At 38.0% G+C, this 27,815-nt stretch overlaps 1 protein-coding gene across 1 annotated transcript in view; it reads left to right on the plus strand.

The window, feature by feature from the left end:
• Positions 1-18,768, plus strand: part of LOC121374485 (nucleoprotein TPR-like) — a 73,135-nt gene extending 54,367 nt beyond the window's left edge. The window contains exons 18-25 of the mRNA XM_041501583.1: positions 2,016-2,185; positions 4,104-4,394; positions 5,217-5,406; positions 10,087-10,256; positions 12,715-13,005; positions 13,375-13,573; positions 14,555-14,679; positions 18,670-18,768. Of these exons, the coding sequence (XP_041357517.1) occupies positions 2,016-2,185; positions 4,104-4,394; positions 5,217-5,406; positions 10,087-10,256; positions 12,715-13,005; positions 13,375-13,573; positions 14,555-14,679; positions 18,670-18,768 (1,535 nt within the window). The remainder of the gene's footprint in view (positions 1-2,015; positions 2,186-4,103; positions 4,395-5,216; positions 5,407-10,086; positions 10,257-12,714; positions 13,006-13,374; positions 13,574-14,554; positions 14,680-18,669) is intronic.
• The last annotated feature ends 9,047 nt before the right edge of the window (positions 18,769-27,815 follow it).

Genomic DNA, 27,815 nt, shown 5'->3' on the forward strand with positions numbered 1-27,815 from the left:
AGATTTCTCAACGAATCTCGTGTTGCATGACTTGCTTAAGTCGTTGCAAAACACGGTTGAGAAGCCTTCCATTTTGCCTAAATGGAATGTTTTTCTGATTCTGCATGCACTCAAAGGCAAGCCCTACGAGCTTTTGAAATTCGCCAGTCTTCGTCATTTGAAGTGGAAAACGTTGTTTCTGGTCTCACTAGCGGCTTGCCGTCGTATTAGTGAGATTCATGCTTTTTTGCATGATTTGGTGGATTACAATACGGACGGGTCAGTTACGTTACGTACTGATCCTGTTTTCGTGGCTAAGAACCAGGTGCCAGGGGAAGAGTTTCCTCCAGCCATCATTCAGTGTTTATCTCGTACGCTTTCTGCGGATAATTCTGATAGGTTTCTTTTTCTGGTGCGGGCTTTGAAATTCTATTTGGAGCATACTAGAAATCTCCGGCAAAACACTAAGAGACTGTTTATCTCTTTCACGCGCCAACCTGGAGACATTACGAAGAATGCTTTGTCGAGATGGATTGCTGCTACCATCAAACTGGTATATGAGAAGGCGGATGATCATATTCTGCGGAATTTCTCCGTTCGACCTCATGAGATTCGGGTGATTTCTGCTTCCCTTAATTTCCATGATTCTTTGGACATTTTCACGGTCATTAGTGCGGGGTTTTGGAAAGGTCGACACGTTTGACTGGTTTTATTTCTGTGATATGGCTGTTGGTCCGGACGGAACTCAGCGGATTCAATCAGTCTTTTTTTGATTCAGTCATTCCAGGCTTTGAATCGATAACGAGGATATACAGTCTACCCATGCGCAGGTGTAGGTTATACATCCGGCAAGGGGAGATAATTCTGCAGTGGAGGTTATAACTCAGGGTCGTATAGCATTGTTGTTGTGCTAGTACTAGGTAAGTATGAATAACAATGAAAATTAGAAACAAATTTTCTAACAAAATTGCAAGTTTGCTCAAAGTTCATTTAAAAGGTCATACCTCCTGCAGATAATTAAACACAAATGTAACACAATATTTTACCACCAGTGAGATTTAGCAGTCTAACAGTAACAGTGTGTAACATTGTTTTCAATTTCATGCCTGCAGTATTTCTTTGAAGTACACAAGCCCAAGTCTGAACTAAAACCAATGTCTATTTTTACCACCACACAGGGTCCACTGTTAATGCTAATGAAGCAAATACCTTATTCTGATTGGCTAAGAACAATGACCTAGATTGACAATTCTGCCTGGCTGCCTGTGTCAGAAAGGTGTGTGCATAGGCTGTTGACTGTGTTGTTAATTGCTGTTGTTTTAAGTCTTCTCGGCATTAAATTTTGGATGTAAATAAACAGCACTGGTAAGTAATTGTAACATAGAAGGTGTGTTTCTGATAATTAGATACTAGTGAAAAAAATCAATTGACTTAATAAACAATTACTATTTATTAATAACAAATGGAACACTAATTAATAGATGTGCTACTGAACGTTTTTTGTTTTCTTCCTAGTTAATTTAATTATTAATATTTATTTTAATTATTATTATTAAAAACTTTTTCAACAAAACTGGCCCCATGTCTGGGAATAAGCCCACCCCATGCTAAGCTCACAATGAGCTGTCTTGGCCCCCTGGGCTTATTTCTGGTCAAATATTTATAAAACATTTAAGTGAATATATGTGAGTAAAAATTATAAACTTGTACCCACTCAACGTGGTTTTTGTTCAAAATTAATCCAGTAGTCTAAAGGTTAAACAATAATGTGCGTTATATATCGTTTTTGTATAGTATAAGATAAATCTAAATATGTAAGTCTTTCTAGTAAGTGATTAAAGTTTTTAATTTTGGCTAATGATTTTTTTACCCTTTATTTACAAAGTTGGAAAAAAAGTTCTATTTCATTACGTAACTTATTGATCTCTAACAAATTACAAGTAGTTTTAATTAGTTCCATTTTTTTTATTTTTTTTGTCCATGTATATGCATTTAAATATGAAAAGCCTGAAATAATTGATGGCATCTTATATAAGAAGAGAGTGAGATGAAATTCAACAGTATGAAGTCCGAACTGGAAAGTCGCATCAGTAAGTTGAAGAGAGATCTGCAGGAAGCAAAGGCGTCCTCTACGTCGAGCAATACCTCAGACTATCAACAGCAGTTGGAAGCAAAACAGAAGGAAATCCACGAACTCCAAACACGGGTAAATGTAGCACACCTGTAGTAAAAGTAGTAAACATAGTAAACAATGTATATAATTTGGGATTTCCCATATTTAAGCCATGGAAGAAGATAAAGTTTTATCTAAAATTAGGCCCAGGACTTAAATTAAGAAGTTGAAAAAAAGTTGGAAAACATACTAAAAGGCAAAAGTTATTGTGACATGTATACAAAAGACAAAGATAATTGATGATATGTTTTTAATGCCGTGTATGAAACGTTATAACATGGAAAGAAAGCATGCAATCGCTGCAACAACTGCTTGGTTGCATTTCTTCAAGCTGTTTCATGCACATTTCCTCGTTTTTTACATCCATAATCCATTCACAAATTTATTACTCCAAAAAATCCATGTCACAATAACTTTGCCTTTTAGTATATTTATACTGTAATAATAATATAAATACTATAATAAATATATAGCATAGCAACGGAGTACATAATAATTATCATTCCAAGACAACCTTAGTAAATACAAAGCCATGTTTCAACATCAGATGGGTTAGGTATGACAGTTATTAATTTGATTTTCAGTTGATAAGGGGCAATGTATACATGCATTCTAGCCACTTTAGTTTCATAGTTGAGAAAAGGGAAGAGCAATAGTGCTTCCGACGTCAATCAGTATAATTGTTATTGTTATATTAATGGATACATGATGTTTATTTCATGTGTAATTTCTGCTTAAATTAGGTAAGGATTCTTGGTGAAGCAAGGACACTACAATTTTTATATTAATGATTTATTTAATTACATTATATTTGATATTGATTAATTTGAAGGTGTTTTTATTATTATTATTATTATTATTATTATTATTATTTTATCACAGTTAAATGTAAAGATATCGAAATTTGACATATAAACTTCTAATGCATTTAAAATTTGTCACTACAAAGCTTATTTTATTCTTAATAGTAAATATGATAAAAAAAATTGGTTCCCTTCTGGGGATTCCTGTTAAAAAATATTATAATTTAAAATTTTCCGTTTTTAAACTCATGGGCTTCATTTCGGGTGGGCTTAAGTATGGGAAATCCCCGGTTATATTTATTACAGTAATTAAAGGGAGGTAAATAGAGTTTTGATTTATTTTTTATCATCAAGTCCAAACCTGGAAGCAACAAAAATAGAAATCCATGAACTGAATTAAAGGCAACATGGAAGAACAGTACATTTAAATTTATTGTAGGTCATCAAATTAAAAACATAAAAATTCTGTGACCTTCCCCACAGCTAACTACAATACACATAATAGAATGAATAGACGAACAAAAATAGATTTGTGTTTATTAATATTTTGTATCATAGTTATGAAAGGCAGAATAGTATGTGGCAATGTGCCACGGCCTTTGATATACCAGTCATGGTGCACTGACTGCAACAAGAAACAGCCCAATGGGCCAGTAAGACCAGTGCTGTCTACAGTTTTTGTACAGTTTGAGAAAAGATGCGATCATCAAGAAAAAAGCAATATATCATGCCATGATTTTTTCAAGTAATGAAATAAATTACCTGGTTTTGACTTTCTCCTCAGCATCTTGACTGCTTACTTGTAGCTGAGTTTTTAAATCACATACATTATATAACTGAATCTTAGTGTTTCATGCATTGTAACTTGTGCTCCAATGGAAGTTATAAGGATCGGACCAGCCTCGGTGGTTAGGCTGTCGGTCTACAGGCTGGTAGGTACTGGGTTCGGCAAATAAAATGTGTTGAGTGCATCGTTAAATAAAACCTTTCTTTCTTTCTTTCTTTATAAGGATCGATTGAGACCTTCTTGTATCTTTGTTTTTCAGCTGAATATATACATTTTATAACTGAATCTTAGTTCCTTAGTGCATTGTAACTTGTGTTCCAATGTAAATGATAAGAATTGACCTTGTATCTTTGTTTTTCAGCTGAAGAAGATTGGAAGGAAGTACAAAGAACAGACAGAAATGCTCAACAAGTCGGTAGAAGATCAGAAGAAAGAATTGGAAAATCAGAAAAAAGAATTGGAAGAAGTGAAAAACAAATCTGCCAGTCAGGAGGCTGATCAGCCCAATATGGCTGCCCTGGAGCAGACGTCAGCGGAACTGAAGAGTAAGATGAGTGCCTTGGAGAAAGAGAGGGAGGAACTAAAGCAACAGGTGAAGCAGAAAGAGATGGATGTCACTGAAATTAAGGAGGAACTGGAGAAAACTAAGAAGGTAAAGTTTCTATAGTGTTCTTGGGTTTTCCGTTTTCACTTTTTTCCAGTTCAAAGTATTTTATTGCCCCCAGAAACATAGATGATATCAGGGCTGGAGAGATACAGGGTGTATACTACCAAATCAAATCCCATAGATGACAATAGTAACATATGTGGCTAAAACTCCTACCTGCAGCGTATCAATCGACATAAACGCCATGGATATAAATACTACCACCCCTCACACTTAAAGTGAATCAGAAAAAATTGGGGGTCAAGCTGCTCGTTTCTGAGATAACAGGTAGCGTCTATGACTACCCTAGTTCCGCACAAAATTCGAGTACTTTTTTGTACAGGTACCCCATACATGTTTCAAGCACAAGGCTACTTGACACATTGGTACTAGATGAAATAAAATTGCATATTTTTGGTACCCAGATGAAACTATTATTTTTTACAACCAACACACTCACATTTATAACCAATCACAGGACTTGTGGTGTTCACTTCTTTATCAAAAGTTGGGTGCACCTCGAACTTTGACCCAGCCGGAAGTTATTTGGTTTAGTACTACCTACATGGACATAAATCGAATAATTGCCATAATGTACTCTTACACACCTCAAAAGGTTAAAGCCGATATCGGTTTTTCTTTCTTTCTTTTTTTCAGTTCAAAGTATTTTATTGCACCCAGAAACAACGTCTCACTAATTACTAACCACTAACCACTAACCACTAACCCACTGTCCTGGACAGACAAGCCAGATAGCTGAGGTATATATCGTTAATTAAATATACACCCAACAATCAAGTTTAATGAAATTAAAACCTTTCCTTTCAGGAAATAGTGGAACTGCAGGCGTCAAGTACCAAACTGAAGGAAGAGAATGTGGAATATGAAAAGGAGCAGGATCATTTAAGAGCTGCTTTTCAGACGGCCAAAAATAAGCTGACCAATCAGAGGCAACAGTTGGAGATGCTGACCCATGAAAATGCAAAACTGAAAAAGAAAGCAAATTCTGCACTAAAAGGTAGCTGTATTTATTTTATCAGTAATAAGTCAAAAACCAAGTGTTTCGTTTGTTTTATAAAATATGTAGTCTTACATGGGTCAAAATGTTTTTTTCATAGTAAGTTTCTGCACGTTTCAAATGTGTATCAATAAGTTGATATCAACAGGTATATGTGCATATATTTTGTTCAGTCTTATAGCAGTACTATTCTAACAGGCATTTTATGCTGCAGCAAAATACTCAGTTTTGACCCATTTATTTACAAAGTTAATAAAAAGTGCCATTTCATTACATAACTTATCACACACTAACAAATTACAAGTAGTTTAAATTAGTTCCATAATATTACTCCAGAGAAAAATATTCCTAAATTCAACACATTTTTGCCAAATGTGTGTTTAATTTTAAAAAGTATGCATTTAACTTAAATTTATTAACAAAATGTTTTCTCAAAATCAAGGTTCTGCTTCATAATAAAAAGTTTAATTTGAATGTAGTGACAAAAGGTATCTAAGACCGAGTCCACACCATCATTCATGAGGCACTTTGGTGCGAGCCCAAATTTCCAGTCACTTAAAGGGAGGGTAAACTCAAATAAGAGCCTTATGTGTTGGAAAGATGTATACCCAGACCACCAACACATACTGACACTTTAACAAATGAAAAACGCGTAATTTTAGAGTTATTAAAAAACATGATTATTCCTGCTAACTGGGGGCAGCCATTTTGTTTAGTTTTTGTGACGTCCGGTGGTATAGCTTGGGGTGAAGTGACGTCAGCTCCGTCCAACTCCTCTTAAGAACAGGGTAAACAAACGCTCTAATTTATGACAAGGCGCTTCGCTTTCATCAACCTGACTTGTAAAACACATAAATGACTTGATAGTATAATAAACTATTTAACTAAATATATTTAAATTTGCATCAATAGAACGAAATGGAGTTATAGTATTTTTCTCTTTAAAAAAATCCAAAGGAAAATTGCTTATTATTAGGCCTATTGGTAGGGTACGTTCGAGCAAAAACGACCACTCACGATACCCAAGTGATAATTTTCTTGTCTTTGGGACTACGTAATTGGTCAGTTTTGTGATTTTAGATGGGAAAGTCTACTTAATCAAGGGTTTTACAGAATTACTTACAGTAATAAAGTGATAATGTCCATTACGATTTGAGGGGTGGTCGTGCGGCTATCTGACAATACCTTGTGATCTTAATAAAAGAGGCACGTCTTTTTAGTGTGTCTAGACACAGTGTCTGGGGACCGTCTAAATATACACCTGCCAATCAAGAACCACAGGTACAGGCCACAGAAAGAAAAGACCAACTAACCAAGAACACACTCCGATTATTATTTCTGTAGGTGGGTTAATTTACGTACAAAATATAATACAGTTATTTCAACACTTTGACAATGGTGGCTTATTTTGTATTAAAATATAATATACTACTCAAAAGAATTTAAGGGTCAAAAATGTATTATCAAATAAGTTTCAGAGTATTAGATTAATGATGTAAACTACACCAATTTTTTTTTTTATTCTTCCATATTTACAAAAAACCACAAATAAACGTCACTGTATACAAGAAAGTCACATGACATGCTGTCAAAGTTGAAGGTTGTCAAACATGGATTTTACACATTAGAACATTCGTTTAATAGTGTGTGAATCCACCCCTGGCGCGAATACACTCGACACATCGTTGCTTCATGCTGTTGATCAGACGTCTGAAGAACTCTTGGGGAATGGCCTGCCACTCTGCCATAAGAAGTTGACCCAGATCATGAAGGTTGGCCGGAGGTTATCCCGAACTCTCCTGCCTAATTCATCCCAGGCGTGCTCTATTGGGGCCAAGTCAGGCGAATATGCTGGCCAATCCATCCTGGCGATACCTTGTTGTCTGAGAAAGTCCGTTACCACCCTGGCGCGGTGGGGTCTGGCATTGTCATCCTGCAGAACTGCCCCGCCGCCAATCTGCTGAAGGCCTGGGAGAACCAACGGCCGGATAATCTCATTCAGATAGCGGATTCCATTCAGATTGCCATCCACCACATAGAGGGGGGTCCTGTGGTGGATAGAGATGCCGCCCAACACCATGACACTGCCACCACCGAACCGGTGATGTTGTCTAACGTTAACGTCAGCGAAGCGCTCCCCAGGACGTCTGTAGACACGAACCCGACCGTCGTTGAACTGGAGACTAAACCTGGACTCATCAGTGAACATCACTCAGCCCCACTGAACACGTTGCCACCGCAGATGAAACATGCACCAGTGACGTCTGGCCGTTCTGTGACGTGGTAGGAATGGTGGTCGAACAGTCTGGCGATGGCAGCGTAGTTTATTGGCTCTCAGATGATTGCGTATGGTTTGATCAGACACTCGAGTTCCAGTCGCAGTCCGCAGATTGTCACGTAATTGGCGTGCAGTGGTTGTGCGTTGACGTAGAGCCATATTGGTGATGTAGCGGTCCTCTCTATTTGTAGTGCTTCGGGGTCTTCCCGAACGTGGACGATTTCGAACAGAATTCGTTGCTTGGTACCGTTGCCACAGTCGGCCAACGACACTCTGACTGACACCAAGTCTCAGAGCAACATTTCTTTGCGTATTGCCATCCTGAAGCCAAGCAATAGCCCTTCCTCGATCTTCGATAGTCAGTTGACATCGAATTTGGAGTGTGCACCATACACGAACGCAAGCTCCAATTATACGGAAATTCAGCATTGGGAACATGGAATACACATGCAAAGCGTGCAAATGAAGCGCTTTGTGAAAAAGCAAGTTATGGGCACTTAGCAGACCTTTCCCTTTCGCCCTAATTTACGTGCAAATGTAAGCATGTTTTCGCCATTAGAACTAGTCGACAGTGTCAATGACAGTGGATTTTAATTCATTTATGGGTTGCTTAGACCCACTTTCGTCAAAATGGAACAATACCATGCGTCACATTATGGTCTAGCTAATATAATTGACATTCAGAAAATAATGTCGAAAATATCGTCTGACCCTTAAATTCTTTTGAGTAGTATATATACTTGTTGCCGGCTTACTGGGATGGATATTATTACAGAACATTGCGATGCATCCACAAAAATCAGGTACGTTTTGTTTCTTCAGTTCGAAGACTAATTCCTGATGTCGCACGTTAGGTATTACGTAACCACCAGCTCGCCAGAGGGTGTATTCACTGGGATGGTACAAAATGGCTGCGCCATTATATATAATAGCCGTCACATTTAAGCGTTTCATTAATTAACCGTACGATTATACTTGTTGATATTAACCTTCTGAGTACTGCAGGCGAGATATCTCGCCCGATGTCAAGTCAGTCGACATACTGTATACTGTATACAGTGCATTCCCCAATTCATATTTCCCGCCGTTTTGCACACGACACTCACCGGAAACGGAAAGAAAGAAAGAAATGTTTTATTTAATGATGCACTCAACACATTTTATTTATGGTTATATGGCGTCAGACATATGGTTAAGGACCACACAGATTTTGAGAGGAAACCCGCTGTCGCCACTACATGGGCTACTCTTTCCGATTAGCAGCAAGGGATCTTTTATTTGCGCTTCCCACAGGCAGGATAGCACAAACCATGGCCTTTGTTGAACCAGTTATGGATCACTGGTCGGTGCAAGTGGTGTACACCTACCCATTGAGCCTTGCGGAACACTCACTCAGGGTTTGGAGTCGGTATCTGGATTAAAAATTCCATGCCTCGACTGGGATCCGAACCCAGTACCTACCAGACTGTAGACCGATGGCCCAACCACTACGCCACCGAGGCCGGTCACCGGAAATGGAAATATAATAAAAGAAATTTAATTTTTTTTCAAAATGGTAGCTTTTGTTTTAATTTTTTCAGTTGAAAATACCTTGAAATTTTGAGTTCAAAAAGTGGTTTTCGGCAAGTATTTTCGATTGACAACAATGGCGGCACTTCGCGGTAATTTTCAGGGATCGATAGCTGATTGTGACAGCTAATTTTATAATAAATTTGATCGTTTTACCAAGAACGAAAATGACCAAATATTGCAATATGAATCGTAGTTCAGGTTTTAAAAAAAAAATCTGTTCAGAAAACCACTGTTATCAGGAATAATGGACATAAATACTGGACAGCTGGCCACAAATGCCCGTAAGTAAACGCAACTTTTTCGATTTTTTGCCTAATTTTGATCACCATTAGCTGATCTAAAAATAATAAAAATTCCAAAAACCCCCACGAAAATAATACTTACAGATTCATATATGAACTTTATTTCATGTATTTATAAAACATTTAAGTGAATATATGTGAGTAAAAATTATAAACTTGTACCCACTCAACGTGGTTTTTGTTCAAAATTAATCCAGTAGTCTAAAGGCCAAATGCCTTAATTGTCCCTTCCTTTAAACGTCTTTACCTGCAATAACAGTTGATACAGAAGTTACATTTTGTATAGTATAAGATAAATCTAAATATGTAAGTCTTTCTAGTAAGTGATTAAAGTTTTTAATTTTGGCTAATGATTTTTTTACTCTTTATTTACAAAGTTGGAAAAAAAGTTCTATTTCATTACGTAACTTATTGCCCTCTAACAAATTACAAGTAGTTTTAATTAGTTCCATTTGGTTTGATTTTTTTGTACATGTATATGCATTTAAATATGAAAAGCCTGAAATAATTGATGGCATCTTATATAAGAAGAGAGTGAGATGAAATTCAACAGTATGAAGTCCGAACTGGAAAGTCGCATCAGTAAGTTGAAGAGAGATCTGCAGGAAGCAAAGGCGTCCTCTACGTCGAGCGATACATCAGACTGTCAGCAGCAGTTGGAAGCAAAACAGAAGGAAATCCACGAACTCCAAACACGGGTAAATGTAGCACACCTGTAGTAAAAGTAGTAAACATAGTAAACAATGTATATAATTTGGGATTTCTCATATTTAAGCCATGGAAGAAGATAAAGTTTTATCTAAAATTAGGCCCAGGACTTAAATTAAGAAGTTGAAAAAAAGTTGGAAAACATATACTAAAGGCAAAAGTTATTGTGACATACAAAAGACAAAGATAATTGATGATATGTTTTTACTACTGTATATAAAACGTTATAACATAGAAAGAGAAATGTCAGAAGGTATGGAAACGAGCAATAGTCCATGAAAAGGGCGCACCTGCCATATGCAAATGTGCCACATCACTAGAGGGGGTCCAGAGCGAAGTTCACACAGTCAGTAGCGAGTGTGTCCAACTTGAACACTGATACCACTAAATGCTGCTGGAGAAAGTTGTTGCCAGGGATGGTACGGGCTGAGAGGGTTGCTGGCTGGAACCTGTTTCGCAGATGCGTGGTTCGGATCCATGTGTCTTGGCAAGGGTTTGTCACGGCTGGTTGACTGCTACAGGGACGGTCCTTGACCTGGTTGTTTTGTTGATATTGTTGCCATAAGTGCCATATGGTGTTTCTGTGGACGTTGAATTGCGAGGTCCCAGATTCAAGCATCCCTATGACTCCCCATCTGTCATTTTCACTGAGACGTGGCATGACGAAATTGCATCAAACAGTTCACTTCTGAAGGCTGCACAAAGTGGCAGTGATTTGTGACTGAATGTGTGGCCTTTTATGGTGAACACTGGACAGGATTTCTCCCGAATATTCCATGTTTCTTGCACAAAGCATGCAATCGCTGCAACAACTGCTTGGTTGCATTTCTTCGAGCTGTTTCATGCATATTTCCTCTTTTTTACATCCATAATCCATTCACAAATTTATTACTCCAAAAAATCCATGTCACAATAACGTTTGCCTTTTAGTATATTTATACTGTAATAATAATATAAATACTATAATAAATATATAGCATAGCAACGGAGTACATAATAATTATCGTTCCAAGACAACCTTAGTAAATACAAAGCCATGTTTCAACATCAGATGAGTTGGGTATGACAGTTATTAATTTGATTTTCAGTTGATAAGGGGCAATGTATACGTGCATTCTAGCCACTTTAGTTTCATAGTTGAGAAAAGGGAAGAGCTATAGTGCTTCCGACGTCAATCAGTATAATTGTTATTGTTATATTAATGGATACATGATGTTTATTTCATGTGTAATTTCTGCTTAAATTAGGTAAGGATTCTTGGTGAAGCAAGGACACTACAATTTTTATATTATTGATTTATTTAATTACATTATATTTGATATTGATTAATTTGAAGGTGTTTTTATTATTATTATTATTATTATTATTATTTTATCACAGTTAAATGTAAAGATATCGAAATTTGACATATAAACTTCTAATGCATTTAAAATTTGTCACTACAAAGCTTATTCTATTCTTAATAGTAAATATGATAAAAAAAAATGGTTCCCTTCTGGGGATTCCTGTTAAAAAATATTATAATTTAAAATTTTCTGTTTTTAAACTCATGGGCTTCATTTCGGGTGGGCTTACGTATGGGAAATCCCCGGTTATATTTATTACAGTAATTAGAGGGAGGTAAATAGAGTTTTGATTTATTTTTTATCATTAAGTCCAAACTTGGAAGCAACAAAAATAGAAATCCATGAACTCCAAATTCTGGTAAAGTTAATGTAGCACCTGTGCAGTAAAATTAGTATAGATAATACTCATTTATTTATTTATATACAAAAATTGAACTGAATTAAAGGCAACATGGAAGAACAGTACATTTAAATTTATTGTAGGTCATCAAATTAAAAACATAAAAATTCTGTGACCTTACACACAGCTAACTCCAATACACATAATAGAATGAATAGACGAACAAAAATAGATTTGTGTTTATTAGTATTTTGTATTATAGTTCTTAATAGGGACATGAAAGGCCAATGTGTGCACCATCCTACAGACAGAATAGTATGTGCCACGGCCTTTGATATACCAGTCGTGGTGCACTGACTGCAACGAGAAACAGCCCAATGGGCTAGTAAGACCAGTGCTGTCTACAGTTTTTGTACAGTTTGAGAAAAGATGCGATCATCAAGAAAAAAGCAAAATATCATGCCATGAATGAAGTAATGAAATAAATTACCTGGTTAATAGTTTTGACTTTCTCCTCAGTATCTTGACTGCTTACTTGTAGCTGAGTTTTTAAATCACATATATTATATAACTGAATCTTAGTGTTTCATGCATGGTAACTTGTGCTCCAATGGAAGTTATAAGGATCAATTGAGACCTTCTTGTATCTTTGTTTTTCAGCTGAATATATACATTTTATAAATGAATCTTAGTTCCTTAGTGCATTGTAACTTGTGTTCCAATGTAGATGATAAGAATTGACCTTGTATCTTTGTTTTTCAGCTGAAGAAGATTGGAAGGAAGTACAAAGAACAGACAGAAATGCTCAACAAGTCAGTAGAAGATCAGAAGAAAGAATTGGAAAATCAGAAAAAAGAATTGGAAGAAGTGAAAAACAAATCTGCCAGTCAGGAGGCTGATCAGCCCAATATGGCTGCCCTGGAGCAGACGTCAGCGGAACTGAAGAGTAAAATGAGTGCCGTGGAGAAAGAGAGGGAGGAACTAAAGCAACAGGTGAAGCAGAAAGAGATGGACTTCACTGAAATTAAGGAGGAACTGGAGAAAACTAAGAAGGTAAAGTTTTTATAGTGTTCTGGGGTTTTTCGTTTTTACTTTTTTCTAGTTCAAAGTATTTTATTGCCCCCAGAAACATAGATGACATCAGGGTTGGGAAGATACATGGACATACATCGAATAATTACCATAATGTACTGTTACACACCTCTAAAGGTTAAAGCCGATATCGTTTTTTTTGTTTTTTTGTTTTTTCAGTTCAAAGTATTTGATTGCACCGAGAAACAATGTCTCACTAATTACTAACCACTAACCACTAACCACTAACCCACTGTCCTGGTCAGACAAACCAGATAGCTGAGGTATATATCGTTAATTAAATATACTCCCAAAAATCAAGTTTAATGAAATTAAAACCTTTCCTTTCAGGAAATAGTGGAACTGCAGGCATCAAGTACCAAATTGAAGGAAGAGAATGTGGAATATAAAAAGAAGCAGGGTCATTCAAGAGCAGTTTTGCAGACAGCCAAAAATATGCTGACCAATCAGTGGCAACAGTTGGAGAAGCTGACCCATGAAAATGCAGAACTGAAAAAGAAAGTTACTTCTGCAGATTCTGCACTAAAAGGTAGCTGTATTTATTTTATCAGTAATAAGTCAAAGACCAAAGTGTTTGGTTTGTTATATATAATATGTAGTCTTACATAAGTAAAAATGTTTTTTTCATAGTAAGTTTCTGCACGTTTCAAATGTGTATCAATAAGTTGATATCAACAGGTATATGTGCATATATTTTGTTCAGTCTTATAGCAGTACTATTCTAACAGGCATTTTATGCTGCAGCTGCTGCAGTTTTGACCCATTTATTTACAAAGTTACTAAAAAATATTCCTAAATTCAACCCTTTTTTGCCAAATTTGTCTTTAATTTAATAAAAAGTTTAATTTGAATGTAGTGATAAAAGGTATCTAAGACTGAGTCCACCTCATATTCATGAGACACTTTTTTTTACCCATTTATTTACAAAGTAAAAAAAAGAAAAAGTGCCATTTCATTACTTATCTTATCGCCCTCTAACAAATTAAAAGCTGTTTAAATTAGTTCCATTTTGTGTGAGTTCTTGTACATGTATATGTATTTAAATATAAAAAGCCTGAAATAATTGATGGCATCTTATATAAGAAGGGGCGGGACGTAGCCCAGTTGTAAAGCACTCGCTCTATGTGCAGACGGTCTAGGATCGATCCCCGTCGGTGGGCCCATTGGGCTATTTCTCATTCCAGCCGGTGTACCACAACTGGTATATACCACAAGCTGTGGTATGTGTTATCCTGTCTGTTGGATGGTGCATATAAAAGAACCCTTACTGCTAATCAAAAAGAGTAGCCTATGAAGCGGCGACAGTGGGTTTCCTCTCTCAATATCTGTGTGGTCCTTAACCATATGTCTGACGCCATATAACCTGTAAGTAAAATGTGTTGAGTGCGTTGTTAAACAAAACATTTCTTTCTTTTTTCTTTCCGTAACCATATGTCTGACACCATATAACCGTAAATAAAATGTGTTGGGTGTCGTGTTAAATAAAACATTTCATTTATTCTTATATAAGAAGAGAGTGAGATGAAACTGGAAAGTCACATCAGTAAGTTGAAGAGAGATCTGCAGGGCGATACATCAGACTATCAGCAGCAGTTGGAAGCAAAACAGAAGGAAATCCACGAACTCCAAACACGGGTAAATGTAGCACACCTGTAGTAAAAGTAGTAAACTTAATACAATGTACTGATTAAACTTTTTTTTTTTCTTTTTTTTTTTACACCACTATTATTTATCAATAAATCCAGTTTTCACAGTCAATGCATAAGCAATATTAACCGTCAGTACCTTGTCATTGGCTTAATTAGTCCTGAATAGTTTATCAATTAATACTTGGTCCACAAATAAAGACGACCAATTGATCATGTCAGCATTCTACCAGATCAAATGATTAGTGTTATAACAGGTAAAGGGTCTCATTGAGATTAGGTAAATGTCCGCTTGTAAGCATTACATTTTAAAAAGAGGTGTTAATCTTTGTAATTCAGTACCTTCCACAATGTCTTTACTTATATGGTTAAAAAATTCCTGGAAACCCAAAACACCCGGTGTGCCAAATCCATGCGAAAGTAAAACTGAAAACGAGGAGGAAACAATAGTTGCAGCAAATACGTCAGTAGACAAGCTGACGTCAGAGTGAAATCCCCAAAAGAGAAAGTGTGGGGAATACCAAATGTACAATGAAACAGTGCGGGCAAAGATAGCAGTCTATGCCATTGAAAACGGAGTTATGAAGGCGACGAAAAAGTTTTCAACGGATCTTAGCCAGAAACTGTCCGAGTCAACCGTAAGAAGTATGAAAAAGGCATTTTTGAAAGAGGAGGCTCGCACAGGTGATACCCCACGTCAGCCTGTAAAAGCACAGAGAGGTCAAAGGCCAAAGTTAGGAGAAAACGAAGAAGAGGTAAAACTTTGGATTAGGAAAACCTGATTGGCATGTGGTGTTATTAACGTTAGAATGGTCTTGGCTGCAGCAGATGGGATTTTGAGGAAACGGCACAGATCGACGTTGAAAGAATTTGGAGGTAATGTGGAATTAACTGTTCCGTGGGCCAAATCGTTGCTGTGTCGGATGCAGTTTGTTAAACGTAAAGGGACAAAAGACGTCAAACACCTCCCAGGTGACTTTGAAGAAATAAAGGAGGTCTTTCTTAAACGGGTGAGCGGGTACGTGTACGAATTTCCTGACGGTCCGGTTCAACGACACCACCAGTCCCGTTGTCTGCTTTGGCAGGGATCAGGGAAACTGCAGCTTTCTTGGGTGCGCCTGTGTCTACACTGATGGTCAATCCGGATCTGTCAGATCGGTTCCAGGCGTTATCCCTCGACTGCGTGGGTGGAACCTTTCGTTCAGGGTCCGATGGTTTCGGGTCGCCCTCAGGGGCGGACTCGGGGGGACTATGTTTCTCTTTTTGAGAATTTCATGGCCTGGCTAGTGGAATTGCCTCCACCAGTCCCTCCACCAGTCCCTCCACCGCCGGGGTTTCTAGCGAGACCGGGGTTGGACCAGTTTGCAGATTCGGCCAGTCCGCATCGTCCTGCCCATGCAGTTTCGTTTCCGTTACGGTCAGCACATGGCGCGTCGTTTGAAAAAAATTCTTCTTCGGAAGAGGATTTTCCCTCCGAATCAGTGTGTGGTTCGAGGGAAGGGTCGGCACCAGGTTCGGTGCTTGACGAGATTCCCAATTTGGCCGATGGTACGCCAGACGGCGATTATGATTACCAGGCGGTTTTTGGTTTTGTACGGGAACAGGTCCGACTGGTGTGCGCGGATGCAATTCCGTCGGAGGAGGCTGTTCAGTCTTACAAGGGTGTTTCGTTTGGAAACCGGCCTTTAGCAACGGACGCTCTGCGGCAGGATTTCGGCTTGCCATTAGCGCACGAGGTGCATGAATCTTTTGCAGAGATTGATGCTTTGATTGCGGGTAGTGATCGTATTTTGGGGGCAGTGGTGGAAGAGTTTCCGGCAGCGTTAGCTACCGGGAAACTGTTGTCTGCGGCGAAGGTTTTGTCCACGTCTTCGTATAAGACATTGGGAGCTTCCTTCCTTTCACGTCCAGCGGTCGTTTCCGCTAGGGTGAAGGCAGACTGCCACCCATCTCCTAATGTCAGTGTGCCACTCACGGATTTAGAGACTTTGGAGAGGTTATCTAAACTTCTTTTTCAAGTCAATAACCATTTAGGTACGTTCCTATTTGGATTAGATGAAGCAGTCACGGGTCTTGCGCCGATGGCTAAGGGTTGTTTGTTGGCGGCTTCTAAAGCCTCTCATCACGTTGCTCAGCTTGCTGGGCGTGTTTTTGCCAACAGTCTACTTCTGCGTCGGGATCACTACCTGGCGGGACTGAGAGCGACGGGTGTGGTTAAAACCTACTTTCGTAGTCGCTCAGTAAGGGAAACCTTACTTTTTGGGACCAATTTTAACTTGGTCATGGACCAAGAAGCGGCGAAATTCGTCCCTGCTGCTCCGTCCCGAACTGCTCGTAAGCACCAGGCGGCGTCTACTTTTAAGCCTCCACCTGTTAAGAAATCAACTTTTCTTGACAGTTATCAGATCCCTGTGGTGTTTGATTCAGGCGTGCAGTCTGGTAATGCCCGTGGTTCATCGAAACAGGGACGTTTTCGGGGGAAGCCGGCACGTTTTCGTGGTTCCGCTCGGGGCAAGGCCCTTTGGATAGCCTACATGTCTTTCGGCCTTGAACTGGCATGTGTATTCAAATTGACACGCATTGTCGGTCTGTTGTTATTACTTTGGTTCAAAGACTTTACAAAGTTAAAATAAGAAGTTACAGACTTTTATTTTATACATGTTGAATGCATGCCGTTAAAATTAATAAACGTGATTCTTAAAATAAGCAAACTTCATTTGGCCCACACTGTATTCTGGATGACATCGTTTCTCGTTACTGGTCCAAATATGAAAACAACAAAAATAGAAATTCTTGTAAAGTTAATGTAGTACGTGTGCAGTAAAATTAGTAAAGATACAATGAACAAAGAAACAATTTCATGTCAAACTATTTACACCTAAATTATAAGAAGATTATATTGGAAAATTCAGAATTTAGTGAAAAAGAAAATGAAAAAATTATTAAAACTACTTTAAAATACATAACTGCTACTAAACGTTTCTGCTAAAGTTTACACTAATGTTTTGGCTAGAAATTCCCAAAACCAAAGAAAAGTATTTGGTTTTCTATTTACTATACCTACACCTTTGACTCTATACCCTCTTCTTTTCTTCCTCCTTTAAATCTACTATAGTCTGTGGTATCTAAACATGTATCCGCATGTAAATTGTAGGGAGAGATCTTAATATAGGCTAAGTCTGTTGACCAATCCCAGTATGTTGTTTTGGCAAATAAATATTGTTTAAACCAAATTAGTAAAGATAATGCTCATTTATTTATATAATTTTTTTTAACTGAATTAAAGGAAATATGGTAGAACAGTACATTTAAATTTATTGTAGGTCATTAAATTAAAAACAGAAAACAGCTAACTATAACAACATGATAGGATGAATAGATGAAAAAAATGTGTGTTTATTATTACTTTGTATTATAGTTCTTAATAGGGACATGACAGGTCAACATATATATATATATTTTACTTAGTATTTGAAGTTAAATTAAACATAACTAAATATAGTACCCTTCATAGAATATTTTATTCAGGCAGTTAAAAGGATTGTGAAAAGAGCAATATATTTAGTTATCTTAAATATTATTATTATTGCACATTTAATCCATTTAAACAGCATGTTTAATAATAAATGATTTGACAAGCAGCTGTTGCAATCAAAACAGGTGCCTATGTATGTGTTCTTGGAATTTAGACTGTTTCCCAGTCTGTCCAAAACAGTACTCACATGTCAGAAAAGAATAGAACCAAAGTTAAAGTTTGTTTTGTTTAGATGACATTGATTTATTAATAATCGGCTATTGGATGTCAATCATTGATATATAGTCTTAGAAAGAAAATCCACTACATTTTTCCTGTAGTAGAAAGGATTTTTTTATATGCACCATCCCACAGACAGGATAGCACATACCATGGCCTTTGGTATACCAGTGCTGTATTCAATGCACACTATAAGACCTTTGAATGATCTTTGATGTATTTCAGATGAATCTACTGCAGAAAACATTGGAAAATCACCAGAAAGCTCAGTCTCAAACACCTAGCATAGCCGGGAGACCAGCTGCCTCGGCACAGCCAAGGTAACAGTACTGAAATAAACCTGGAGCCTATTTCACTAAACATCGTAAATTTACGTTTACTTGTAAAACTTACACCTGTCGTACGTCTACATCTACGTGTACGTTTACTCCATTTCACGAAGCCGGTCGTAGAAATACTACTAACTTACTTTGCACGTAAATCTAAGTCTGTTTTCTTTTGCAACTCATTTAGCAGAAATTTGACATCTAAAGCCGATTATTAATAACTCAATGTGCTCTAATACTGTTGTTAAACAAAAAAAACTTATAACTTTTAAAAGAAAGAACGAATAAACTTGTAGTAGGGTCAATATGGCGCCTAACCCCAAACAAATTGCAAGAAAACGTTTTTTGGTGGTTTTATGTGTTGTTGTGTCTGGAGAACAACATATGAAAAGTTGGACAGAATTGGACCACCGGAAAAGGGTCAAACATGACGTCAAAAGAAAATGGTTGCTGGGCTAAAACAATGACTAATATTTACGATTTCTGCTGAGTTCCACTGTTTCAAACCATTGTAAGTATGAACAGTACTTACATAAACTAATATCTTTGTATGAGAATTATTCTATAGCATCATGGTGTCCCTTATGACGGCATGCAGTGGCGGATCCAGGGGAGGGGGGGGTGGCGCACGGTCCCCTATTCGCGGCAGACGTTTTATTTTTTACGTTATATTTTACTCTCAAGATTGCAGGAAATCGCATCTACGGCACATCTGCGCACGCGCCCCCCCCCCCCCCCCCCCCCCCCCCCCCCCCCATAGAAAATCCTGGATCCGCCACTGGCATGACGAGGAGGAGAACCCCCAAATTTGCAAAATAACATGTCTCTAGCCATTGTTCCTACTTTGACAATAACCCACCAGATCAGTCTTGTTCCTCTTCATCTGATATTGGCTCCTGTGACATATTATCACAATTGCTATCCTGGCAACGTCCACAGGCACTTGTACAATCCATTCCCTGCTTTCTACAGCTGCATCTGAGCATGTTACAACCAGCTGAACAGTTGCAGTGAATCATCTGAAGTAGAATGTCAGGAGCAGGACTCTTATCCATCATAATCGGAACTAATCTTTCGCAATGAACATCCCAACCCCATTCAGTCGGGTCCATACCCTCACTAGTGCCCATCCACACCATAATTTGATAGTGCGTCCTCAGAGAGTGAAATTTCGTGGCTGAAGCCGTTGGAGGAAGTCGTTCTGGTGTGACGAAGGTCTTAGCTGTTGCAACCTTCTTACAAAGTAAACTATACCTCATGGATTCCAGGGAGTCACTTTGATTGCCACCGAACAATGAAATCATTGCCCTGGAGCCAGCATTTTCCACAGCAACTTTGTCATTCTTGGGTGAACAAATGACTGTTGAGCAACTACGTAAGACCGAATCATCCTTGATGATCCTGGACGTTGTATCACATCCGGTAAATGCATGGGTAAACAGAAGATCAACACATACTCTATCACTTAGTAGTTGTTTTAGAACCCCAATGTTATAAACATATGGTGTGGATTTGTCTGAGCGAAAGTAGATATCCTTGCAATCCTTAACCTTTGCATGATACAGGAGGAGGATCAACAAGTCTGTGTCTTCCCCGATGAGAGTTGTAGACTTGTAGGAAGACATAGAAATGGCTGCTTGCACTATATCCACGTCTGCATCTCCCTCAGCCTGGATGACATCACAGCCTTTGTGCCGTAAGCAGCCAGCAATGAGATCAATCATAGTCTGTTTGTTTGTCTCGTTTGAAAGGAAATCCTCCTTTTTCCCAACGAACTTAGTTGCATCTGATATGTTGACTATATTTGTGATCTTATTTACACCACGTCGCTGATGTGTGTTGTCCTTTATGCTTGGCCCTTCGCCATAACCGTCAAAAACAACAGTGGCACTACCATAGTGATTCAAAGTGAATGACGCATATGTATCAGCAATTGAACTGTACGTGGATCCCTCATTCCATTTTAAACGATGTAGAAGAGATCCTCCATCTAGAACATAGTGCTCGGTGTCTGGAATAGCCTGACAAACTGCATCATCAGATAGGGCAGCGACATGATTCCTCAATGCTTTCACCAGTTGTGCCTTATCAGGTTTGCGTAAACAATTCTTGGCTTCAAATAAAGATGGTGGATATGGGCAAAGTTCGTAGCTCATTACATCATTAAGGCAGAGATCACCCGACTGTGATACTACAATGAATCTTTGAAATAATAGAGCTGGATCTACTGTTCTGTCCTCACTAACCTTGATGGCCCGGGCAGTTGCTAGTGTCCTGACTTTTGTATTTCGTTTGTGCGAATATGAAAACACAGACTGTCCTTCCATCTTTTTCACTACATCACTGCCTACTGCGTAAAGGTCATGCACATTTACATCTTCATTGGCACTGATTCCAGTTATTATATTGCGTAATTTTGCATTATCAGAGAATGGAGAAACCCGTCCAAGTTTTTCTGCAATTTTCTTCGAGTCCACTTCATCTCTGGTCATCCTTGAAATGGCTGTCTCTTTATGCTGTTCGCTGATAGTATAGACATTCCTAGTGAATTCCTGCATGACATAGTTGTAAACTGATGTTACAGTGGAAGACATTGTCCAAACAGCTCTCTGATGTTCTGTCATGCCACTTCCTCGTGTAAGCCCTCCTGTAGGTAGTACTAGACCAAATAACTTCCGGCTGGGTCAAAGTTCGAGGTGCACCGTACTTTTGATAGAGAAGTGAACACCACAAGTCCTGTGATTGGTTATAAATGTGAGTGTGTTGGTTGTGAAAAATAATAGTTTTATCTGGGTTAAAAAAAAATGCAATTTTATTTCATCTAGTACCAATGTGTCAAGTAGCCTTGTGCTTGAAACATGTATGGATTACCTGTAAAAAAAAAGTACTCGAATTTTGTGCGGAACTAGGGTAGTCATAGACGCTACCCATTATCTCAGAAACGAGCAGCTTGACCCCCATTTTTTTCTGATTCACTTTAAGTATGAGGGGTGGTAGTATTTATATCCGTGGCGTTTATGTCGGTTGATACGTTGCAGGTAGGAGTTTTAGCCACATATGTTACTATTGTCGTCTATGGGATTTGATTTGGTAGTATACACCCTATAGCACATATTCAGTGCATAATAAAAAATATTATGATTTTGTCATTTTATTTAATTAAACTATACTGGTTGATTAATTAGCCATCACTCGACCATGCAAGTTCACAATGACCTTGACCTTGACAATAATCTCTGTACATGGCTCTGAATGGAGTTTGAATCAAAATTAGCACTGAAGAAAAGTTGGTTTTGGCCTATAATTCATACTGTAAAAATTTCAATAATTTCTTTTTACATGGTATTTCACTTGCCATATACAACTGCTCTTAAATATGATATTATATATAGGCAACCTGAACTAAGATTTTAATAGCAATTTATTTTTATATTAAAAATAGCATGTGCCAATAGTGGGTTAATGTCATTAGTTTCCATTAACATTGTTAATTTTTTATGTATGAAATTCTGAAAACTCAAATTTGTAAAGAACTTGATTTTTATTGTCATTTTGACATATTTATAGGATGCTAAGTTATATTTTAGACAAAATAGTAGTTTTATGAAAAAATTTAAGTAAATTTGAAGAAAAACTTTACCAAAAATATAATTAAATTTGTTGTCACTATTGTGCCTTCTATTCTTATTTGTACATAACAATAAGGTTGTTAAACATATACTTAGATCTCCAGATCATTTTTTTTTCTTAATAATCACTTAGTTAGCTCTCATGAAAAGCATTTTGAGTTTATACTAGATTCAGAACCAATTTTTTCAGATTTGATTATTTGCCTTGGATTAAGTTGATAATTTATTTTATTGTTAAAGCTGTATTACCTAATGTTACTAGCTGAATAAAATGCTGGATTACAGATTGTAGGAATACATCTAATATACATATTGTATTCATCCGGATTAGAAAATAATGCAAGAAAATAGATGTTCGGGTAATTTTGTCATTTAAAAATAGTTTTTTTCAGTAATTAATCAAAAATAAATGTGTGAAAGCTGCATGATAATTCCAGATATCACAACTATTAAAACCTCCAACTACAGTAGGCTATAAATAAAATATAGTCAGGAATTTTGGTGGCTGCCAATGGTTTTCATGGTCCATTATGAAAATCAGCATGGCCGATGGATTAGAAATTCCCACACCTGGTAACTTGAAGACACCCACACCCAGCATACAGGATTTCCTCCCAACACTAATGTTCAGGACATTAAGTCATTACTTCATACAGGTACAGTCATGTTTGTGTTTCCTTCCTCAGACAGTGTATGTTTTTAATACTGATATTTCTTTGATGTGCCTGTTAAGGTCTTCATAATCTAGGGGTCAATCATGTGCATGTGTTTTAATGGAATTCTTTAAAGGGGTAGAGGTACTCTGATTATCTTTGTTGTCTCTACATATATACCTGAGTACACACACCCAACTGAAAGTAAATATCTTCAGGCGTTTTATTTTAAAACATTTTGTTGTTTAATATGATATATTGCATTTGTACAAAACTATATGCAATATATATGTTTTTTGAGGTGTACATTATATTAGGTTGCACTGTAGAAACAACAGTTTCAGTGAGGTTGTCAGTTTATGTCAGAATACACCAGATCCTGGTTGTCATAAAGACACATAGCTGGACACTTTTTGAAAAATGTATGTTATCAGTATAGGTAGTACTAGACCAAATAACTTCCGGCTGGGTCAAAGTTCGAGGTGCACCGTACTTTTGATAGAGAAGTGAACACCACAAGTCCTGTGATTGGTTATAAATGTGAGTGTGTTGGTTGTGAAAAATAATAGTTTTATCTGGGTTAAAAAAAAATGCAATTTTATTTCATCTAGTACCAATGTGTCAAGTAGCCTTGTGCTTGAAACATGTATGGGGTACCTGTAAAAAAAAGTACTCGAATTTTGTGCGGAACTAGGTTAGTCATAGACGCTACCCATTATCTCAGAAACGAGCAGCTTGACCCCCATTTTTTTCTGATTCACTTTAAGTATGAGGGGTGGTAGTATTTATATCCGTGGCGTTTATGTCGGTTGATACGTTGCAGGTAGGAGTTTTAGCCACATATGTTACTATTGTCGTCTATGGGATTTGATTTGGTAGTATACACCCTGTACTTTTAAGGGACCTCATCAGTGTTTGTTCAATCACTAGATCTGAACTAAGACCAGCCCAATACTGGTTGGTGCGTCTGATGACATGGAATCCATTTGTGAACTTCTGATAAACTGCAGGGTTGTCAGTTTCCAATGCGTTCATCTTCTGAAGGTATAAATAGCCAGAATTGAGGTAATTTGCCGCTGCGAATATGGGTAGACAATCGGATATAGCATGGAGGTGCATTTTCCGTGATCCTGTACGGTCGGCCTCGATTAGTTCCCTGGCAACTCCAAGCATTTGCTGATAATTCAGCCATAGTTTACTTGTTTTCGAATAATCTGATAATTCACCTTTTTTCAAGGTCAGCGCATCATCAATCCTTTTGATGCAATCAGACTTCAGCAAATAATCCAAATCAATTTCACCAGTCTTCAGTTTAGTGTATAACCATTCAAGTTCTTTCAAGTGATTTGCAGTGCCTGGGAAATCATCAATGAATTTAGCTACAATTAGATCTGTAAGACACTGATCAACAAGAAGATGCCCACGAAATGCTCGCTGCACAGCTTTTCCAGTCATCATATGTATTACTGCATTTCGACCGTATATTGTCTCCATGATGTCCCTCAGACCACTCCAATCCATCAGTGTTCCTATGGCCCCCAAAAGATTCATGAATGTATGGAAGCTCCCTAATAACAACACAACATCTCTTAGTGGACTGTTGTCTGATACCTCGTTTTATAATCTCTGAAGCTTTCCAAAACAGCGGCTGGTCGAACGTAATGATTGGTGGGACGTTGTGTTTACCAGCGAGCTTGCATATGTACTCAAGTGTAGAGAAGATACATGTCTTGTCTCCAGAGTACAAGTCAATCATTGGTAGGAAGACTATGGAAGACTGGCCAGGATGAACACATTCCTTGTGTAACAGATGCATCATTCCCTGCCAATTGGGTGAAGTTTGCCTGAATCGAATGGACATCTCCCACAATAGATCAATGTTATGATCAAATGCACTTAGAAATGGCAAACGCTGAAATTCAACATTGCGACGGATGTTTTTTGCCCAACGGTATTCCTTAATGTCAACCTTTGTCATATCAATGAGTTTCAAGTCAGATATATTTCGCCTTTGAATCGTGTGATTAACTTGGTTTCCTGGTGTTGTGGCTACAATCATCCCCATTCCATGGAAAGTGCCTTTTCCATCTAGGGTAACTATGTTGTGATCGACGTTATCTGCCGCAAATAACAACATCATATCATCGTAATCTCCACCTAAGACATCGGGTGCAACTGAACAAGCGGCATTCTCCTCAAACCTTTGCACTTCAGAGTATGAAGAGCAAAACCCCATAGTAGACAAACTGTCTATCAGGAATCGAGATCTGAATATATGGTGCAACTGCACTGCGAGCCCAATCTGTAAAGGTGATATGGCAATCCTTGGACGAACTGTTTGAACGATGGACTGGCCAATACTTGCCACTTTTCTACAAGTGTCCTTTCCAACGAAAAGGTGCCGAAGCATACACCGCAAACTTTCTGGTACATATTGCAAGGCAGGCTCTAGTTTTAGTTCTGAAGCATTTGGATACTCGTCATTCACAGGCATAGTCATAGCTTTGATATCACTTTTGAGGAGTCTAGCGGCAGTTTCTATTATGGCTCTCTTCTGGGCTTCCTCATCATCTTCATTCGGCATGCTGAAGTAACTTCGAAGGATTCGTCCAGTCTTTTCATGGAAAGTCACAATGTCATGTATCCCCTCACCTTCAGCTACAAATATCGAGTCTCCGTAGTGATTCATCATTTGGGTCTTTAGATACTGATTCCCATAGACAACAGACTCGTTATTATTTAAATACTCCTTCATTTTATTTGCAAGGTCGCTAATAGTAAACTGTTCTTCATTATTGTCCTCAAAGAAAGCACACATCTTAAGAAATGCTTGTTCCTGGTCCATGTCCCTTGGTCTCCCAACTTTCTTTCGTTTAATACCACTAGGATCTACCCTATACTGCATAGGAATATCCCGAAAAGAGCGAAAATGTACATCACAAGAATGATGGTACAAACAGTCTGCTGCATGCAAATCTCCGCCATAATATTCAACGCGTCCTTTGACAGTAAATGCCCATTCATCACCACGTCTCGTACAGCAGACCAATATTTTATCTACAAATGAATCTGTTTTTACACAGCTATAGTCATCACAATTAGCAAGTTTGGTGCCCTGATTTAACTTCACAACTTTATTCCCACAGAATAAGCAGTCCGTTTTGCTATTGTAAAGGCCAACTGAAAGACGCGCACTTCGTTTGAGAGATGGGGTAGAACACAACTTAGTTTTCATGTGTATTGCAATATCTTTTTTATTGATGTAATTCAAACGACACGATTTGTGCACTACAGTTCCATCTGCTACAATGATATCATCACCTCTCTCAATACTTGAATTGTTAATACCTTCGGCTCCCTTTTTACCAATTTTAACGTAGTCTTCATTATCTAATTCCTTCTGGCATAAAGGACATTTTACTTGATTTGTGCTCATTTTCAAGCCCTGAAATTGCAACGGCAGTATATGTCACTAGCTGTTGTTGTTCATCATATATGTACGTGGTCTATTCCTGCGAATGAAACTATAATGAAAACTTTACCTAAAATGATGCGGTTGGGGTAAGATCATCATCAATGCAGTATCACATTCAAAATCATAGAAGAAACTGTTCTACGGAGGTCGCAGCGATGACTGCGTGTTATCATTTCACGAATATGACATATTTTACAAGCAACTGAAGTGTCGTCGTGGATGACGTCAGATTTGGACGTCACATTAGGATGACATCACGTTTCTAGTTCAGCAATGATTTATATACTTTCTACTAATGCTAAAAAATAGTTTGTGAACTTAAAAAGGTTGGAAACGGTAGAATCCATCAGCTAATAGTAGATATTTGCATTTTCCTCCCTTGGCAGCCATCTTTCTTTGACGTCATGTTTTGACCCTTTCCAGTGGTCCAATATCGTCCAACTTTTGATATGATGTACTCCAAATATAATAGTACAAAAAAACATCATAAAACGTTTTCTTGCAATTTTTTTAGGGTTTGGGGTATTTTCAGCTTATTTTGACCCTACTATTGATAAAGTTTGGAAACCACCGTTTCCGGTATACCAACACATGGTTGTACTGTACCAAATAAAATCCTATAGGTGACCATGTTAACCTATGTAGTTAAAAACACTATATTACGGGTCAGTTCCCGATGTTTGCTTTGGGAGTGGGGGGGGGCGCACACTGATGGATTGGGTACAAACTCTATATCAGATTTCTGTTACAATGGTAAACATTAATGTGATAAAAACAAGGCTCACGAGTGGGGGGCATGTACCACCACCACCACCCTCCCGTTCATACTTGCCTGATTTGGACACATCGATATGCATTTTTAAAAAGAACAACAACTTTTTGGGGGGTTGATTTCAATTCGTGTTTTCCAACAAAGTAGTAGATATACTGCAAAAAGGGTCTGCATAAAAAATCTCATGTTCACCCCTTGGATCCACAACTAAAATTTTCCCACTTCATGTACGTTTATTATTTGTGTAGGCAAAATGCAAGATGATGTTTAGGTGCAGTGGCGTAGCGTGGGTTGCCAGCGCCCGGGGCAAGGCAAGTATCGCGCCCCCTAACCAGTGGACCGTTAGCACTCCCCCGAGTCCCTAGCACCAGTCCAGAATTTTGCGGCCAGGGCAACCGCCTCGGTGGCCCCGCCCATGCTACATCACTGTTTGGGTGTCTTTTGGGTTTTTGGGGGGTTTTTTTTTTGTTTTTTTTTTGTCTCGACAACTTTCACACCTATCAAAATAATAGTCAG

The sequence above is a fragment of the Gigantopelta aegis genome, chromosome 6 (assembly GCF_016097555.1).
Source record: "Gigantopelta aegis isolate Gae_Host chromosome 6, Gae_host_genome, whole genome shotgun sequence".
Taxonomy (NCBI): Eukaryota; Metazoa; Mollusca; class Gastropoda; order Neomphalida; family Peltospiridae; genus Gigantopelta; species Gigantopelta aegis.